Source organism: Planococcus citri, chromosome 5 (assembly GCF_950023065.1).
Source record: "Planococcus citri chromosome 5, ihPlaCitr1.1, whole genome shotgun sequence".
Taxonomy (NCBI): domain Eukaryota; kingdom Metazoa; phylum Arthropoda; class Insecta; order Hemiptera; family Pseudococcidae; genus Planococcus; species Planococcus citri.
This window is the reverse complement of record NC_088681.1, coordinates 40,668,640-40,688,889: the sequence shown is the minus strand read 5'-3', so window position 1 is coordinate 40,688,889 and position 20,250 is coordinate 40,668,640. Positions and strand designations below refer to the sequence as shown.

At 32.9% G+C, this 20,250-nt stretch overlaps 3 protein-coding genes and 1 non-coding gene across 7 annotated transcripts; 2 read left to right on the top strand and 2 right to left on the bottom strand.

Annotated features, from left to right (window-relative positions):
* Position 1: 1 nt before the first annotated feature.
* On the bottom strand, positions 2 to 3,283 carry LOC135846541 (transmembrane protein 179). 3 transcript variants are annotated; one of them, XM_065365698.1, is made up of 8 exons: positions 2,816 to 2,947; positions 2,473 to 2,720; positions 2,048 to 2,380; positions 1,508 to 1,675; positions 1,254 to 1,427; positions 1,045 to 1,173; positions 875 to 959; positions 2 to 810 (listed from the first exon to the last, which is right to left on the bottom strand). In XM_065365698.1, exons 4-8 carry the CDS (start codon positions 1,612 to 1,614, stop codon positions 577 to 579), a joined length of 729 nt encoding a protein of 242 aa, XP_065221770.1. In that variant the 5' UTR covers positions 1,615 to 1,675; positions 2,048 to 2,380; positions 2,473 to 2,720; positions 2,816 to 2,947; the 3' UTR covers positions 2 to 576. The 3 variants fall into 3 exon arrangements, with proteins under 3 accessions (XP_065221770.1, XP_065221769.1, XP_065221771.1); XM_065365697.1 differs by lacking the exon at positions 2,816 to 2,947 and adding an exon at positions 3,143 to 3,283 and having other exon boundaries at positions 2,048 to 2,720; XM_065365699.1 differs by lacking the exon at positions 2,048 to 2,380 and having other exon boundaries at positions 2,529 to 2,720.
* Positions 3,028 to 13,712, top strand: LOC135846538 (solute carrier organic anion transporter family member 74D-like). Of its 2 annotated transcripts, none has more exons than XM_065365690.1 (14): positions 3,028 to 3,146; positions 3,750 to 3,893; positions 6,493 to 6,756; positions 10,286 to 10,507; positions 10,631 to 10,825; positions 10,904 to 11,044; positions 11,136 to 11,294; positions 11,395 to 11,559; positions 11,634 to 11,829; positions 11,957 to 12,089; positions 12,183 to 12,382; positions 12,473 to 12,576; positions 12,667 to 12,768; positions 13,407 to 13,712. In XM_065365690.1, the coding sequence occupies exons 3-14, from the start codon at positions 6,564 to 6,566 to the stop codon at positions 13,547 to 13,549; spliced, it is 1,953 nt and encodes a 650-aa protein (XP_065221762.1). In that variant the 5' UTR covers positions 3,028 to 3,146; positions 3,750 to 3,893; positions 6,493 to 6,563; the 3' UTR covers positions 13,550 to 13,712. The 2 variants fall into 2 exon arrangements, with proteins under 2 accessions (XP_065221762.1, XP_065221764.1); XM_065365692.1 differs by lacking the exon at positions 3,028 to 3,146 and adding an exon at positions 3,401 to 3,497.
* TRNAV-AAC (transfer RNA valine (anticodon AAC)) lies at positions 4,894 to 4,966 on the top strand. The gene has a single exon. It is a non-coding gene; the product is annotated as a tRNA-Val (tRNA).
* A 1,002-nt stretch (positions 13,713 to 14,714) lies between the features above and the next one.
* On the bottom strand, positions 14,715 to 18,058 carry GlnRS (Glutaminyl-tRNA synthetase). The gene is made up of 4 exons (XM_065365688.1): positions 17,843 to 18,058; positions 17,173 to 17,736; positions 16,706 to 17,109; positions 14,715 to 16,374 (listed from the first exon to the last, which is right to left on the bottom strand). Exons 2-4 carry the CDS (start codon positions 17,683 to 17,685, stop codon positions 14,952 to 14,954), a joined length of 2,340 nt encoding a protein of 779 aa, XP_065221760.1. The 5' UTR covers positions 17,686 to 17,736; positions 17,843 to 18,058; the 3' UTR covers positions 14,715 to 14,951.
* Positions 18,059 to 20,250: the final 2,192 nt, after the last annotated feature.

The window sequence follows — 20,250 nt, the reverse complement described above, 5'->3', positions numbered from 1 at the left end:
ATAATTCAAGTACGTATATGTATTTATATCTATCGTACAAAAAGTATACATGTAAAAGGAGAAAAACATTCATAATCATTGAAAAATTATAAACATTATTCGGTAACTTGGCTTTACAAAATTAAAATTGAACCATTGCAGCTGAAGAAAAGATTTAAAAATTTCACCGGGAAAATAAGAATTATGAAAAAAATACACTATCACTAACAAGCACGAAGCAATTAAAAGCTTCAACATGATTAAATAATTAAAATATTCGAAGATTCTACATATGATGAACTACGCAGATAAACTTAACAAACAAAACAAATTGGAACATCGTATAAAATTACCTCCGATTAAAAAATTATTACTACTAGCTTAATATTATGCTTGAAATTGAAAATTCAACAATGTACGTAATATAAAGGTCATAGAAAACATCTCGTGCCATTGATTAAAATTTTTCAATACTCGTAGTAGGTAATTTAACTACAAAGATATAAAAAACATGAAAATGTAAAAAAAGAAAAAAAAACTCGGAAGAATGAACTTCGTTTACAGCTTTGGTTTGAGATTTACGTAATTTAATTTTTTTTAAACAGCATTTTTACTTGTATTGTTACCGCTGGCTGGAACCACATTTGACGACGTCTTACATTCACTATTCGAGTAGGTTTCAGCAGCTGGGCACATTCCTTCATTGATGAGCTTCTGCCGTTCTCTGAACATCGACACTCGCATGTTCTCCAGTTGGTGATAACCGCATAATTTTAGTAAAGAGAATACAGTCAAACCGACCCAACATGCCCATGATGCCCAAGCTCCGAACTAAAAAATAAATTTAATTATTTATGCTGTCTACACTTCACTAAATTAGGCGAATTGTACGTACTTGAGCAATTCCCAATTCAAAATAGAAACCTGATGTATCGATGCCATCGAGTTCATCGATCCTATTTCCAGCAGCTATTTCACATCTGCGAAAATGAATGTAGGATTAGTACACCAATACAATGTTTCATTTTTGGATACCGATCGTAACGAATGATGTACAATACTCACGAAGGGAAACGTTCGGTCATATTTTTACACCATGTCATGAAACCATAGGTGATCATAGTTGAAGCTAGTAATGTAAATAAGCATAACATTACGCAAGCAATTACGTCCACAAATGCTGATAAAAATGAACTGTAAACATATAAATCAACATAGGAACACGGATGATTGGATTTCGGACTTACAAGCCATCTTGGTAAAATGAAAAATACCTGTCGGTTCCTCTGTACAGATATAATGACATTCTATAGATTTGTATGCCTGAGATGACGAATAACAAAACTCCAACGAATATCGTATAGTTGCAATAAGCTTGAGAAGCCCAGTTTACCAGAAACTGACCAGTTTCTTGCCAAGAGCCAGTAGAAAATAACAAGCAATGGCCCCTAAAAATGAACACGGTTCATTAAACCAAATATAATTTCTTTTTAATGTCGAATGTCGATAGAGTGAATTGATTTTTTACTTGAATTCTTCTTGATGTAGAGTCATCGGAACTACTAAACATAGTGAAAGGATCAGCGAGATGACATATCCACAAATTTGACTGACAAGTATGATGTTGAGCGCCATTCTGAAGGATTTTTACGTAGTTATGTTGAATAATCGCATGAATTGTAGAACTGATGGCGATCTGCGGCGAAATTAATCATAAGGTATTAATTGTACAACATCATTTCGAACGGAATAACTAATTACTAAAATTTTGAGTGTTTGTTCTCGTTTTCCTATCATGGAATCACCAAGATATTTATAAACAAAAGTGTTTTTCTAGGCTGCGTTCCTGCGTTCATAATAAAATGCAAATTCGCGAGCTTCAATTTCATTGGTTAGTGATAAGAAATTAACCAATGAAATGCGTACGTTTGAACTTTGAACCAGGTTCAAGCCAATGCAAGCTCTCAATTTGATGTGTTTTTTTTTTCCTTTTTTACAATATTTTTTCCATAAATTTTTGAAGCAAATTTTGCATATTATTTTAATTGATTTATTAATTATTGATTACCTATACTTATATAATTATAAATCGCTGAAGCTTAACGCTTAAGCATTTAATTCAATTTTGATCAACAAGGAATGAAGGTACAAAATACAATAATACAATATCCCATGGTGATGATGGTATGTATGATGGTGGCTGAAAGACTAAATTTTCACTCTTTTTGTGCGGAAGCTGGTCGTTATTTCCTAATTTACATATATCTTTTCTGTTATAGAGGTTGATCACAAGATTCTTGAATAGTTGAATATATGATGAGCAGCTCAGCAATCAATGCAAGTTGGATGGCATTCGAATTCGCGTAATGTTAGCGTGGATTAATGATGGGGATACACATCTCTGCAAATTTTTCAGCGTAGCGTTTTTGAAGTAATGTGAGATAGGCACATCAGGTCAGGTCAGTGTCAGTATCAGTACATTTATTTCATTACCCATTTATGCTTTCCAATTGCATTAGTCGTAGTCGAAGAGGTACAAAAGCACCAACCTTCAAGATATAATATGACTGTCCAGCTAATAGGATGAGCCCAATTGTGAATGTTCGAAATTCGAATTGTCCTGAGCCTAACTTCACCAAAGTTCCAGTGAATGTTGAAAAAATTATATTATTCATGCTCTAGTCCATGGAGAGATCAACAAAATGAACGTTCATCTCATATCGCCAGATCTCCTAGGATCTCTGAGGAAAAGAAAAACAAAATCATTTAAACTGAAAAAAAGTAATGGGTAAGTTGATAATAGTTGACAATAATAAAATGAACATCCTGTACCTACCGCAGTTTAAATTAAAATGATCATACGTGCAATACACAATTGATACCTTCAAATGTATATGCCTAGATATAGTTACCTAGCGTATTAATTTCCACATGGCTGATTTAGATGTGATTTGTGTGTCTCAACACGTATTACGTTTACGTATGTTTGTCATTTTTGCTAACATGAGAGAAACGTACTTGAAAAATTCTCATTATTATTGTTGTTACCACATTTTTTCCTCTTTCAATTAATAGTGTTGTTCGTTGGTGATTCAAAGAAGGTGTATAAACATCGTGTGCGGAAAAAAATGAAAAAAAAGTAGCGATATTTACGAATACGAACCTAGGTAGGTATGAATTATTCTCGAGACATGTGCAAAAAAATCATACAATTTTTAAATTCCGGTTTAGTTTTTTAGTAATATTGTGTAAAAAAATAAAAATCGTACAACTTTCGATTGAGTTCATGAATCTGAGATGTTTTCATGAGTTGACCGAATTTAAATACTTTATAAATAATTTACCTACTCAGAGTCACCCATTGATAGTTAATTTTTTAATGCATTCCGAATACCCCTTCTCTCATCCGAATATCAACCAGTGTCACTGTACCACTTCTACGGTCCGCTTTCTTTCCATTATAAATATACTTACAGAAACTTGGCCTATTGAAATAAACTTCAACAAAATGCACTTAGGTATTCTCTTTTTCTCTTATACATACATTCCAAGTTCTAAAGAAAAATATAAATTGCTACAAAGCGTGTGTTTTCATTTAAATTTAATTTCTTAAACGTTCTTTTTTTTTCAATATGTGTCATTAAATACTTCTTACATCCTACGTTACAATAATTTGTTTAACCTTAATTCGCTCAATAAGTTCAGTATTTAGAAGAGCTTTGCATTAGATTTGCGTGCTAACTTATGAATGATCCTGAATTTTTTTTCAGACTTTAAATTCAATGACAATTTAATCCGGTTACGGTAGTCAGTTTGCTATCTGTTTTTAAAAGTTGACACGCGACTGCTCGTGCACCTATTACAAAAATTCAGTTTCGAAGGAGTAGCCTATAAATAAAATCCGTGTACTCTCGGTAAGTCCTTTTAACTAAATCGGTTTCATTTTATTTAATTTGTATAGGTTTGAACTTGAATTTATTTTAAAGTGAAGATGTCTCTCACTTCTCAGCTTATATACGTTAGAGATGTACTCCTAGATTTGTTTTTGAAATTTTAAATTTGCATTTTGTTATTTTACGAGGGATTTGAAGTGATGAGGCTGTTTCAGGGATACCGGATGAGCCAATTTAATACATTTTTTTTCTTATATTTTCGTTCGTTTATGGTTTTATTAAATTGGCTTCGTTCGTCTGTTAGTTTAAGAATAGGTATGTAGGTATAAGGAAGATTTACACATCATTTTTCTGGGAGTTGCGATGTCAGTGGTGTGCCCAATTTGGTATACCTATTCAAATTTCGAATCAGGGGAAAGATAATCTTGATAATCAAATGCTTTTCCAGACAACATTTTCGTGTAAAAAAACATGAGTTTATGAAGCTACATATAAGCACATTTCAAATTACTGATGGATTTTTTTCGGTATTTTAATTTCAAAATAACTGAAAAAATTGTTTTCACTTCCTAGCTCATTTTTAAAGAAAGGTATAGGTATTCGATACCTAACGACTAACTATTACTAAAACTTTTTAGTTTTTCAGTAAGAATAAAACGAATGTAAATGAATCTGATGCCATTTTATGAGTAAAAAATGATTAAATGTGTACAAGTTTTCATTAAAATTATTTTTTGGGGAGAAAATGGGGAAATGTCTTCGGTTACGTAGCTTTGTAGCGATGGTAACGCCAAGTGTAGTAAGAAGCATGATTGTGCATTTTGTATCCAATGGTCATTATATTGAATTTCAAGTGAAGATTGATTTTCAATCTGTCAGGAAACCTGTACTATTATTTTTTAATTAAAAAATAGTACTTCTTTTTAAAAATTAATCGTAAAATAACTATTTTTGAGCAATCGATTATAAGATTCGTTCGTTCAAAGCTAGAATATTGCGTTAACGCTCATTTCAGCATGTTGTTTCCGTGGTGTAGTGGTTATCACATCCGCCTAACACGCGGAAGGTCCCCGGTTCGATCCCGGGCGGAAACACGAATTCTTTTGCAATTTTTTTAACTGAAATTCTGCTGAAAATTATCACAATAATATCGTATCATCATTTTGTATTGATTTTGAAATTATGGCGATTCATTTTTCTTTATTATTCGTATATTTTTATGGAATGTCTCATCAGTTGACTCGATTGCCTGTCTGTGGTCTGTGCAGTGTACATCCAGAATCGCTTGGATATATCCTTTACATACTAGAGCATTTCAAAATCAGGAAAAATGTGAAATTGATCTGATAGATGAAGATTTATCATTTTTAAAGACTTATTACACGGGTACTACAGATAAATAATTTATTACCAATTGTTCGCATTTTACTGTAATATTATTCTGTAACGTGTTACATATACCCACGTTTGAACTTTGATGATCATTTTTATGGAATTCAGTTACCTACCTATGTTGTTTAATGCCTCAGTGATTCCATTAATTAGATGCCTACCTATGTTTAGTAATAAAAAAGTAACGACTGTATGAATTATGGTTTTGCAAAATATAATTTCATGCCATCAAGTATAAGTACCCATACGGTAAGTATTAAAATTGAAAAAAAAATGACTATACCTACTGTCTATCTCTGCAGTCTATATAGCTGTATGGCCCCAGCCTGGACCGTTTTATCTCATCAGTTGTCTCATGTTAGACATAGTTTCATAGGTAAAATAAATCATCATGCGATGTAATCTGCGATGGTATATAATAATCAACTCGGCTTATTTATTAGTTTCGTGATAAAAAAAATAACAATAGAGCTCGAGTAGGTACGTTGAAAATTCATCAAAATAAAACGTAAAAATACCTGGGTAGGTAATTAGTATCTCTTCTATCGAAGATACGTATACTTGGTTATTTTTATTTCCTTTCAAGGATTTCATAATAATTTAGAATCCGAATAATCGCGATAAAAAATAGATTTCGCTTTAAAATCATATTAAGTATACATATGATAAAAATATTGCACTTTTATCAAAAAAAAAAAAAAAAAAAAAGTTCAAAATACTTTTAAGAAGTTTAACGGAAGGAAAATTACCTACTACGTAAACGGAAACTGTCTGATAAATTGTTATCTATACACTATGTCATTTTCGCAGAAGATCTGCCATAACCATTTTGTAATTGTAAATTAACTTAGAATTGGGTAGGTATGATACCTGGTTGGGTACATGTGAAAAAAAAGTCAAAGTAAACACATTAAGAGATCATAAATAACTCGCGAGATACATTTTTAAAATAAATAATAAAAAAAGAATCTATGTATTTATTTTATTGTGAACTTACGCTGATAGGGATAGAAAAGTTCAAAGAGCATCTTCACTTGAATTTAGCCTATTCATAATTTCTAAGCATACGTTCTCAGTATTTTTATAATGAAATAGTTCTTCGCGTATTGTTCATAATTTTAACTTGTATTCGTAATCGTAAATGTATTCCTAATCCGAATACTTTACCTACCTATATCTATAACGTGAGATATTAATTAATGCAAAAAAATGTATGATTCTAAACCAGAACACGGAGGCGCTGAGAAATGCGACGAACATGAGAAAATACTCCAGAATTCCGACTCAATACGAGCTGTGATGCAAAATAATGAAGACACCACTTGCGGTTTTTGGATCTTCAAGGGTCCGTCTTTACAGAAATTCGCTAATAAGAAGGCATATGTAGTTTGTTTCGGCATTTTGGGATGTTTGTATTCGGCCAGTTATGCGTATTTCAATGGCATTCTTTCGACTGTTGAAAAACGTTTTGGAATTCCTAGCAAAGTAACTGGTAAGTGTTGTGTAAAATCTATTCTGATGGTTATTAGGGGGAAAAATTGCTCCAGAGGACAATTTGGTTACAAAAATAATATTTTTGAAGATTTTTTTTAACGCATAAAATGTAGTAGGTAAGGTACAGTACAGTAGAATTGGTACCCTACTACATATAGGTAATCATTTGAAAAATGCATTGATAAGCTTTTGCATAATGTACTTCACTTTTTTGTTGCATGAATAAGTATTAAAAATTTGACGATCTCGTGATATTATCATGGTTAAATATGAAGATTGCTTAATGCTAAATTTCTTTGATTTTTAGATGAACTGCACCGAAATCGATAGGTACCTTTCTACCTTTCTAAATTTTATCTAAAAATTTGCTCCAATCGTTAAGAGTTTATGGTGGGTTAGGAAGGTAAAGTACCTATATCGCAACAAAAATTTGTATGCTCGGTGAGAGGAAGAAGATGAGAGACTCAATGAAGAAGGAATTTTTAAAAAGACGATTCATTAATAGTTTTATGAAATTTATTTTTATTCTGGGTATGTGACATCTGAAAGAGGCATTCCAATTACCTACCTATCGATTGGAGCTGGGAAAACAGGAATTTGAAAAAGTCAATTTAAGTCGATCAAATCAAAAGTGTCGTAAAAATGTTTAATGGAGTGTGCTTTCAGGTCATTTTAGGTGCCCTCCCTCTTTTCCTATTGGTATAAATCGAACGTTTCGGTCGAAGCCATGTCGAGAAAATCGACAAAATTCACTCAAATTAAGCAGTTTGAGACTTAAGTGAATTTGACGGTGAACTAAAAATGCAGAAGACCTAGCTTGGTTCAAAATTCACACACTTCAAAATTTTGAAATGGGGAGCTAAGAGATGAAACCAGTTCAAATAAAAGTCAATCAAGAAATCAGCATTTTTAAACCAAAATTATGTGACCAAAAACCCTCAATTTTCACGTTTCTCCGGCTTAAAAACCCTTTTTCCGTCTCCTGCCTCTAAATTGAATTTTGAAGTTTAACAATATTAACGTCTGTCTTGAAGAATACCTTGAGTGTGTTTTTCGAGTATTCAACTTCTCAGTCCCTCCCCTTTCATATAGACGGAAAGAACCACGAATTTTCGAGCTTTTTTAACGGATCTCAATTTTTTTGCATACTCCTAAAATGCTTCAAGTTGACTAAAAATTGAGAAAAATAGGTAACGAAAAACATGACTTTTTTAGATTTTTTAAAACTAATAGTAATACTGACTATAAAACAGGCACCATTGTATTCAAAAAGATTTCCTCAGTTTGAGGAATGATGATATCTTTTGATGTTCAAGCTTGAACTTAATGTAAAACAAGTATTTGGGAAGAGAAAATTTTCAAAACACGAATTTACTCAAAAATAAGTGATTTGCGAATTTTCAACTCCTCACTAGAACCCTAAAAGTGGTCTTGGATTTTCGACGGGAATGGCTATTTGGTCAAAATCCTCCACTCAGTTTTTCTGAAACCAAGCCAGTGTTTTTGACGCTTCCGTCCTTTCCCTTCCCTATGAGCTACTTTTACACTAAAAATCACATCCATCAAGAATTGTTTTTTGGAGATAATTACCTATTGCATCGAGTATTTCGGATCCCTGACTTCAACCATCACTTTTCTACTGGTGGTTTCAAATTTCAAAATTCCCACTAAAAATAATTTTAAAAATTCGTTTTTTTTTCATTTTTTTTTTTTTTTTTTTTTTTTTTTTTTTGAAATGATTGATTATTTTACATTCACTAGGAACTTGGAACAAGGACGCCGTTTTTGAAAGTTTTTCATTTTTTCTGTTTATTTTACACAATTTTCAAATAGGTTCGAAATCGTATCATTTCTGTAGATCATGCAAAAGCTCTGGAAGCTGAAAAAATTCCAAATCGGTTTTTTTTTACTCTAATAAGAAATTTCTGAGAATTTTCAGACAATCCTGAAAGATATTAAAATGAGCAGTTGGAAAAATGTGGACAAAGATCAAAATTGAAAAATGAATCAATTTTTTAAAAACGTTTCCCGGGGAGTCTTCAATATCTCAACCTTCCTGCCTTTCAATTTTCAGATTTTTGAAGGTTTAGGATTGGCTTTATTTTTCAATTTTGAAGCACTAGCAAACTAATAATACATTACCTACCTGCAAATAGGTACATATATATTTTTTTACCAATCTACAATCAGGTGATATCATTTCAACCAAAGTACATATGTCATTGCATCATCTGTTTTTTTCTTTTTTGCTGTTTACTATTTTTTCACAAAAATAAAAATAACGGTTACCGTACTGTGAATGTAACTTATTCATTCGCGATTTTTTTGCAATCTTAGAACACGAGTGCCTCTCCCTAGCTATTTTATACCTAATAATTTATTTACACTGATCTCCTTTCGTGAATTTATTTGATGATTTATCAGTTTAGTTTGTTGCTGAGTAAATTAACCGTGTATAAATTAAGGTGACATTTCGATAGGATAGTACCTAGGTAGGTAATGTAGGAAAGACAAAAATTTATGATAAAGTAAATAGGTAAAGGTACTCACAAAAAAATACGTAATTTTTCTTAATTTAAGTACCTAAGTACCTAAGCATGTGTTGCAAAATATATTATTAAACAAGATTTAAAATAGGTAACGAGAAATGTACAAAATTTTGAGTATCTCTACAAAAATTACCTATAGTATGTATGTGAATAAAAGATGTGGGCAAGTACGCTTTTTGAAATTGAAATAAGTAATATTTGATTGGGCATACCTTATTACAATTGAAAATTGTATAGTTTACAATACATATACGTATTACGTACCTACCTACAAGGCCTACAATGAAATTAAACACGTGGTTTTTTATCAGAAGTTTTACGCGGGTCAAGTCAAAGATTATGAAGTTGTCTATTTCAAGAATTATGTAAAATTTATCAATGTATGCGTAATTTTATTTATTATCTAGGTGTCCATTGTATATTTGTATCTAATTAAACTTTCTTTCGGCATTTACCGATAAAAGTCATTGCCTCCATTCTTGCACATTGCACATGGTCAAAGTCATCTAATATTTCTTGTACAGTTTCATCGTGCTATCTTTATGTAGATATACATCTATACCTACTTGATCATAAATACGAAGACATCAAATCTTTAAATTCTTCGAAGCGCAACATCATTCATAAATAAGGTTTAGTTACCTCCTTCTTCGGAATCAATCAACTGTAGCCTATCTGAATTATAATTTATGTGAAAAAATCTAATATATGTAGATATTATATTATAAATTGAGAAGTAAGTATGGGTAATGGGTAGGCTACTGACGTGAGTTCTGATACGTGTATTTTGTTCATTACAACTTCACACGTACGTAATAGGTAGAATGCAATCATCATGCGTCATATTTTTCTTAAACCAATAATTGTACATACAAGATTTATGCAGTATAAAAATAGACTTCTAATAACTTATACGTCATACGTGTAATTTTCGACAAAATTATCCTGCATTTAATCGCGACCTTTCGTTTGTTGCAGGAATTATCACCGTTGGAAATGACATCAGTTCGATAATCGTATCAACCTTATTGACATACTACGCCAGTCGAAAACATCAACCGAGATGGATTGGCTTCGGAATGTACACGATTGTATTATTCTGTTTACTCTCAGCTTTTCCTCATTTATTATTTGGGCCCGGAGAAGATGCTTTAACGTTGACTTCGGAGTTCGGTGGCAGCATGACAGATAATTTTACAGGTGCCATAGTTACCTACCTACCTATACCTACTCACTGATTGATTATTGTGTTCAAAATTTCGAATGAAATCTTATTAGTCAACGAAAACTAATTTTGTATGATTTTTGTATACCTACTTATAGTTAATGAAGAAAGAAAAAAATTATTATGCGATAATAGCACGAAACATTGCGAAACGGCGAATGGAAATTTTGTGGCACCCGTTATATTATTTATAGCTCAATTCATTAGCGGTCTAGGAGGTACATTGTATCATACTTTAGGAGTATCTTATATGGATGATAATGTTAAACGTTCCAAGACTCCTTTGCTATTGAGTAAGTACTTGTACATGGATAGGATTACCTTCAAGTTGTCGAAGAATACCTACTCAAGAGAAAATCTTGTTTTTTTAGGTTTTACCTATTTCATTAGAAGTTTGGGACCAGTTTTGGGATATTTCCTATCGTCTGTTTGCTTGAAATTTTACATAGCTCCAGATCTAACACCTTCAATAGATAACAAAGATCCGAGATGGTTAGGAGCTTGGTGGTTAGGTAAGAAAATACCTACTCGTATGAAAAATATCGTGATCTAGATCTAAATGTGTAAATATGCATATGCACACGTTTTTCATTTAATTTCCAGGTTGGATTATACTGGCAGTTTTAATATTCATATTTTCCACCCTAATCACCATGTTTCCGAAAACTCTACCGAAAACAGCAATTAGGAAACATAAGACAGCCTTTGCCCTGGGTAAAGATCCGGTACAACCAACTGCCGAACTTCCAGCATCATTTTCTGGTAAATCAATGTTGCCATCTGAGCAGATGAAAGTGAAACTTCACTTTCAGTATTACCTATCGAAATACGAACGTTTATTAATAATAGAAATTTATTTCAGATATGATCACCACGTTCAAAAGATTGTTCACAAATTATGTTTTATTATGTAACAATCTCGCGGCCATATTTTACGTCCTCGGGGCAATGCCCTTTTTCATATTTTTACCAAAGTATATGGAAATCATGTATGCTCAATCAGCATCTTTTGCTAGTCTTACCACTGGTTAGTATAGGTATTGTTTTACCTATCTAAATATGTACTTCTCGTTGTTCAACGTTTTACTTTTGTCTCAACAGGAACTGTCGGTTTGGCGTTCACATCGCTGGGTATTTTACTCAGTGGATTCATCTTGAGCAAATACAAACCTAAAGCTAGGAAATGTGCTGCTTGGAATGTATTTGTAGGTGCTGTTATGGTAGCCGGAGTTATCACATTTGCTTACCTAGAATGTCCTAATTTAACCAGTGAAAAGACGTTTTTCAACATGAAATCGTAAGAGTTTTTTCATTCCCTTCGTGCCTCCTCCCTCTTTCAATAAATTAATCGTGTACCTACCGGATAAATTCTGGAGCTTAATTTTATCTGTAAAACTGTTCGAATGATCGGGTGTTCTGTTTAGAGCCAAAAATCTCACCTGTTTCAAAGACTGTAACTGCGATTACGTCAAGTTTTCTCCCGTGTGTTCAGCTGACGGAAAAGTGAACTTTATTAGCCCCTGTCATGCCGGATGTAAAGAAAAGATTAATGAAAAAGTCAGTGAAATAGTTTCATTACTGAATATAGATAGTCATTGAATTTTGTTCCTGTTATTTGATTTTGTACCTATGCAATGATCGATATTTTAGACGTATGGCCGATGCAGTTGTGTTCAAAATATTACAATGGATGCTAGCAACTTAGATGAAACGATAGATAGGCAAACTGTAAACTCTGGTACTTGTCCTGTTGACTGTAAAGCTGCATTTACGCTGTTTCTTATCGTAATATGTATTATTCAGTTTACCGGAGCTACTGGAAAAACTACAAATTTCTTGGTGGCTGTGAGGTAGTTCAATTCAAATTCCTAAATACGTATATAATTGTATCAGAATTTTAGAGGTAGTATTTTCAATACCTATAAATAATTTTGTTTTAGATGTGTCGAAGAGAAAGATAAACCAGTTGCAATGGGAATAGGATTAACAATGATGAGCATAGCAGCGTTCATACCGTCTCCTATTTTATTTGGATACATCATAGGTAAAAACAGTGACACTTTTTGGAGTTATTTTAATTACGTTGAGTGATATTTTGTGGTTGAATTTATAATTTTAAAATTCTTCATTTCAGATCGTAGCTGTATAAAGTGGGGAAAGACGTGTACAGGGAATAGCCATTGCTGGCTTTATAACAGTAAATTACTCAGACGAACGATGAACTTCACTTCAGCAAGTAAGTTTTTTCTGATCATCAGCTGCGTCCTCATTAAGGTGGGTCGTCTTTCTTTTTTTGAGAGACGGAGGAAATTTGAACGAAATTTCATAAAAAATTGTAGTGAGCCTCAAAAAACTGCAGAAAAAATTTTATTCACATTGAAAATAAACAGAAAAGTTTTTTGATTTTTTTCACTTTTTCAGAAGTTTTGTATGACTTTCAAAAATGATAAGCTTTTCTAACTATTCAAAAGTTCGGTAAAATGAATTTAAAAAAGAGTGAAATAATGTCAAAAATCGTGTTCTCACTTCTAAGTGCATGGATATAATAAGTAATATGATCAATCATCACAAAAAAAAACGTTAAAAAAATGTTCAATACAAATTTTAAAATTTGAAACCTCAGCAAAAAATGGTTCGAATCAGGGATCCAATCTTTCCCCTGTAGCCTTTTGAAGCCCTCCTGCGACGTTTTGTCAAATCCTCTCCAAAAAAAAAAAAAGTTAAAGATGACTCATCGGTCTCCTAGTTGTACATCAAGGACAAATTGAACAGAAGCCAATCGATTTTTAAGCAATAGTTCACTACTAAATAATTCAACATCCCTGATAATGAAGTAGGTACGATATTTAAACGCGTTGTTTCATTTTTTTTTAGGTTTTATTGCCATAGGAGTTCTTTTTGACATCGGAGTGTGGTACTTGGTCAAAGATATACAAATTTTCGACGAAGAAATACAAATAAAACCTACAGAGAAGAAATCAGCAGAAGAAAAACCAAAAATTGAAAACAGATATTAATCTCACCGTTCCAGTACTTTTTAGTTGTTTTTATAACAATATTCATTTGTGTTTTTCTAGTGTACCTACATCTACATATAGTCAGTATTATTTTTTTTTTTACGTTGTAATGTTTCGATGGCAGAGAATTACAGTTTAAACGAGATGTATTTAAAAATCAAAATCGCGTTTTTTGCCCTTTCTTAAGGTCAAGGTGGAAATTTGTGAGTATTCAGATCAAGTCTTGCCAATTTCTCATTTAAAGTAAAAATAAATAATTACCCACAAAAAAAAAACAGAACATCATAAATTGAAATGTTTTAGTTTTTAGTTTACAAAAGTTTAACTATTTATTTAATACTTTTTGATGAAAAAGTGAAACTGTTTGACAACTTTTGGCGACAAAGAAAGAATTTTTGCAATTTTTAGCAAAAAAAGTACACTTTTAGGCAATTTTAACTTGCTAAAGATATTATGATATAGCATTTTTAGAATGCAAGACTTTTGGTCAATTTTTGGAAAAAAGTAAGACTTGAGAATTTTTTTTTGCAAAGACGAGAATTTTTGAAATTTTTTGGCCGAGGCCAGACTTACAAGTACATAAGAAGCAGGAATTTTTGGAAATTATAGGTAATCAAAAAATGATTTTTTTCCAACAATGTTTGACGGAAGTGAGAATTTTTTTTACAGTTATTAAGTCTCTGGAATTATAAAAAAAAGGTTGAAGTGGGCAGCTTTTGCATGTCTTCTGTACTGGTATAGGATGCATATTTTGTTATTATGAATGCATTTCAACCCTTTAAAGCTTAGAAGAAGTATTACGAAATATTCTCGTTTCATACTAAAAATTCCAAAAAATCCTAATTTTTTTCACAAGAAATTACTTAGAAATGCCATTTTTGGTAGAAAGTTTTGGTTAGGAGGGTTTTTGGACACGATCTTTTAATCTAACTTAATTTCGGTCAAAAGGTTCCCTTGAAAACAAATTTTTTTAAAAAATGTTTGATACCTAAAAGTAATTTTTTAGGGTTCAAGTGATGAATAAAATTTAATTTTAATAATTAACAATGATCATTTCCAACTTTTCTTTTATCCGCTGCATTTTCACATTTTTTTTGATTCCTTTTTAGGATCATCAACGATTTGCAATTTCTTTTACGTAATAAGAGCAAAAAAACATTTAAAATCACAGTGAAAAGTTGTAATATAAAATTCAACGGTGCTTAAAAATACTGACTGAAAACACAACTGCGATAAAAGATGTTTTGAAACCGGATTTGGGTTGAATAAAATTACAAATATCACACAAGTCACGCGATGAATTGATTGAAAAAAAAATCCTTCAAATACGATACCACATACAATGAGAAAGTTTCACGAAAACTTTGAATACACATAGGTAATTATTAAGTACACGATGTAATTAAGCTTTCCCCGAATCTTCTTTCAAAGTAACCGTTCGATTAAATATTAAACACGAATCGCTAGTATCGGGATCGACAGAAAAGAATCCGATTCTCTCGAACTGATAAGCTTGATACGTGGCAAGCCCGCTTAACGACTGATCAGCCAAAGCGGTGACAATTTTCAAAGAATCGGAATTAATATCGGATAAAAATCCATCTTTGACTTCATTCGGGTCTTCGGGATTCTTATGCTTGAATAATCTATCGTATAATCGAACTTCGATACATTTGGGATTGGAAACCCAGTGAATGAAAGCTTTAGGTTTGTTGGACGCTTCGGCTTTATGGGCTTCAACTTCTAAACCGACGATTTGTTCGTTTTCGATGATTTCTTTCTTAACGTTGATAACGATACCGGCATACCTAAGGCCTACCGATTGATTAGGGGCCAGTCGCCGGTAACTTTTATCCGATTCTTTTTTATAGTCTGTTTTCTCAATGTATACAATTTCACCGAAGGATACTTTGTGATGTCCTTTATCAGCATCGTTGGGAAAATCAGGCACATCGATCGAGCTGCAGATATTTAATTCTTTGAAGTTGAGAATCTTGAGTTTTAACGGTTCCATCACGACCATAGTTCGAGGTGCTGTATCGTTCAATACGTTACGTACTTCGGATTCGAGCATTTGAGGATCAACTACGGTCAGGGCTCCGGTAACTCCCATTTTGGCGCAGAAACGATTTATAGCCTCGCAGGGGAAACCCCGTCGTCGTAAAGCGGTTAATGTGAATAGCCGAGGATCGTCCCAATCTCGAACGATTCCTGTCTGAATTAGTTTAGCGATTTTACGTTTCGAAACAACGGTGTAGTTTACATTCAGTCTACCATACTCCCACTGGACCGGACAGTAGAGATCTAATGCGTTGCATAACCAGTAATAAGCCGATCTACGTGATTGGAATTCCTTCGTACATAAAGAATGCGTGATATGTTCGATCGAGTCGCATAAACAGTGAGTATAATCGTAGGTAGGATAAATACACCACTTGTTACCTGATCTAGGATGTGGTAAGAATTTAATACGGTAAGCGACTGGATCTTGTTTACCTTCTTCCAAAGTTATTTTCATTCTGAGGGTGGCTTGGCCTTCGTCTATTAGACCATTACGCATGTCGTCGAATAAAATCAGGTTTTCTTCGATAGGACGATCCCGCCATGGAGAAGGAGGAGGGTTGAAACCTTTGATTTCTTCTTGTTTTTGATGGCACACGTACGCTAAACCTTTTTCGATCAGTTTGATGGCCCATTCGTAGAGCTGATCGAAGTAATCGGATGAATGGGTTATTTTATAAGGTGTGTAGCCCAACCATTCGACCATGTCGCGAATACCGATGAAAAATTTTTCTTCTTCTTTTTCTGGATTTGTGTCGTCGTATCTGCAACAGAAAAAAAAGTAGATTAGATTAAAAATGTGGGTACAAGTACGAGTATATGCATCTCGAAGTATACAGTTCGTTATTCAAAGTAAAATAAAATATCTGATATTCGATGTTTCGAAAATTTTGGTAATCATTCATGTATTTCTTCCAATATGACTAATAACCTCACGTCATTTTTCTACTTTACGTGAATAAGAAAAAAATACCGTTCATGAAGCACGGTACAACGAAATTATCATATGAATAAGCGTTAAAAATCACACATAATGCACACAAGATTAACGTTGCAAATGATTTTTTAAAAAATACATCTTCGTAAAACACGTACCTTAAGAAGCAAACACCATCGTGAGCTTTGGCGTAACCGAAATTAATATTGATAGCTTTGGCATGGCCAATATGCAGAATTCCATTGGGCTCCGGCGGAAATCGCGTTCTAACTTGACCACCGGTGATAGCCAAATGTTCTTTAAGCAATCGTTGGGTATTTTCGGTAACGACGTAACCATCGGTAACATAATTTTCACCCGGTTTATGAAAATTAAGCTTCTTCATAACATCTAAAATCGAAAGACTAGATTCGCTAATACTTTTCACTGGTTCATTCTTTTCAGCAACTTTGGTAGGAACTTTATTCTCAGCCGGAGGTTTTTTACTTTTAGCGGCGCTTTTGTCTTTTTTCATGCCAGACATCATGTCATCTTCGGTTTTAGGGCCGAGTAAATTTAATATCTGAAACGAATAAGTGATTAATACGACGTAACAATGAACCCTACACACGTATGTAAAATTTACCTGTAAATCGACTTCGTTTTTCACTACTTTGCCATCAGCCCACTTCAATCGATTCCGCACTTCTTGAAGTATTATTCCCGAGTTGAATTTGTAACGTTTCTCAACAATATCTTTTTTGTGTTTTTCTATTACTTCTTCGACTACTTGTTCTATATCATCAGCACTGACTACTACACCGATGCCGCAATATTCTTCGAAAGCTTTCACGTCCAAGTCAGCTTTCATCTCTGTTAATAAATACTGTAAAGCCGCGTCTACTCGTTGGACGTTATCTAATTTCTTACTGATTATGTTCTGAATAAGAAATGGCACTTGTTTTTCTTGCTGCGGTTTTATTTTCGACGCGAGTTGATAATACAAGGTGCCGAATTCGGAGACAGGTCCGTGTTTGGAAGCTTCATCTAAGATAGATTTCAGACGTTTACTTAGATTATCGTTTTTCACCGTTTCTTTAGCTTTTTGTTCGCTTAGACCGATCGAACAGAATAAGCTTATCAGGTCTTCGGCTGGCATTTCGTTTTTTTTTCAGCACGGATATGAAGCTCTGGATACAAACAATGGAAACTATAAATAAAAGTTCGAAGATTAATGTCAGAGAGATACTAATTACCGGAGTGATTCAATTTTATGAAAATTATCACCATTACTCGGTGAATCAGTGATAACTTACCTACTGCGATTTTGAAGCGACGCTATTTATAAATAAACCACAATCGACATCAGCTCGGAAGACGTAGAGGAGCTTCAAATGAAGACTGATCAGTTAAAAATGAAACTTTACACACAAAATTCATAAAAAGAATTATTTTTTGACTGAAATAATGTAAAGTTGGAATTCAAAGTTCGAACGTACCTCCACACTTCGCAAAAAATTTTTAGTGTTTGTACAGCTCGTGTTGTGTTGTCATGTTACTCATGTTTACAAAAAATCAACCAATCAAAATCGATAAAATTGAGCTAATAATAGGCAAGATAAACTTGATAGTTGATAGGTGTTTTTTTTGGTGTTTTCTTTCCAATTATTTTTAAAATAATTTTCCTCTTCTTCTGAATAGAAAAACTCATTTAATTAAAGACAAAATTCGAATTTCTCAATGCATATTGAATTATTGATCGATTGCAAAATGAGCAATTGCTCTTCTTTAGTCTTTTCCAGGGATTTCCAGCCAGCCAATAGCTAAAAGCCAAAAGCCAATAGCTGATGCAAGCCAATGCAAGCTAATGCGGACTTAGGACGAAGGACCCCCAACAAACTGGATGGTGTAACTTGTGGCAACGCTGCGCATGGAGAAACGAGAATCATAATAGAACGGTGAATGCGCAAATGTGTATTGAACAGGGATGTCTAGCTAGCCAATAGCCATTAGCCATTAGCCGTTAGCTTATTGAATTTTTGACGTTTAGCCATTAGCCATTAGCCAGCCAATCAAGAAAAAATTTAGCCATTAGCCAGCTTTAGCCAATTGATTTTGGCTAAAAATGATTGGCTAAAATTGAAAATAATTAGGTGAGGAAATGGGTTTCCTGTGGGTAAAAAAAATTAAAATTTTAAAATTCGTAATAAAATCAAAAGCAAAAGACCAAAAAAGTAGTTTGACATTGGCGGTTCCGGTTTTTTTTTCTGAATTTTTTTCAATGATCGTTGTGTTCCAGAAAATTAGTGAAAAATCAGTTTATGAATATAATCAAATAATGAGTGAATGCGAATAATTGTGATTCACGTTTGTGAAATAATAATCATTTCCTAAAACTATAAATAATATCTATAATGGGAATGTGCTCATTTAGAGGAGTATTTAGAGGGGTCACTCGATTTTTAAAAAATCATAAAATTAGCCAGCTAATAGCCAGCCAATAGCCAGCCAATGAAGAGACATTAGCCAATAGCCGTTAGCTTAGCCAAAGCACTAAATTTTTTTAGCTTTAGCCGTTAGCTTTAGCCAATCCCATTGGCTAGACATCCCTGGTATTGAACTACGAACGGTCAGTTGAAAGTAATGTTACCAACCTACGTTAGTTCAGAGCTGGAATTTATTTTTATTTTTTATTTTTTTTAAAAGAACGGGAATTAAAAACTCGTATTATTATTATTCATTATTCAATCGCTCAAGAGATTAAGGGCCATGGCCATATTTATAGACCATACTTAGCAATTGCTTGGCTAAGTAATGATTTTCAAAGTTAATTTTCCAGTCATGTCATGATTGAATTGAATTTCTAAAAGTGGATCTATCATTCAATTATTTAAATTGAGAGATTGGATCCTGAAGTATTCATATATCAATTCAAAAATGTGAAATTTTTAATTTATTTGCTAGAAAAATTGAAAAGAAAATAGAAATCCGCTACTTAGCCAAGCAATTGCTAAGTAACGTCTATAAATATGACCCTAAAATACGCGTTTTCTTCCAACGATTAGATAAATAGGTACCTATATTATTTAACTGGTGAAGTAAAACGATTTCCTCGCGAAATAAACCTCAAAAGTCGAAAATCTCATTACTTTCCTAGTTAAATAATGTGCTATTTGATGCGAGGAATTCTATGAGCTGGTTAATTTTATTATCCTCAGTTTTTCACTTCCTAAATAAAGCAAAAAACTGACTCCAAACCCAAAATTTGATACTTAAGGATGGAAGATTGAATCAAAACCGAAAATTTTACAACTTCGTTGGTTTACAAATCCATTTCTGGGGTAATTTCAACTCAGAATCATGAATCCTATTTGTATTTTGCATAAACTTCTACCACCACCACCACCACCCCTCCCCGTTTTGTTTACTACGTAAACGACTAAAAATTTGAAGCTTTTAGTTTTTTTTCCTTTCGTGCAACTCTTTTTTTGACTTCTAAAAAAATTTCTCCTTGAGAAGAATAAAAAAAATTATAAAAATCCTATTCATGATCTCCGCACTGTCTTTCAAAAATAATTTTTGCATTTTTTGCATTTTTTGCCAAGATTTCCGAGTTTTCCATCGCTTTTTTTTTTACAAAATACGATTGTAGATATGAAAGAGTAGGTACCTAGGTACTTCTATTTTAATTTTTATCGTTCATGTTTGGAGCTCACTCATAGTC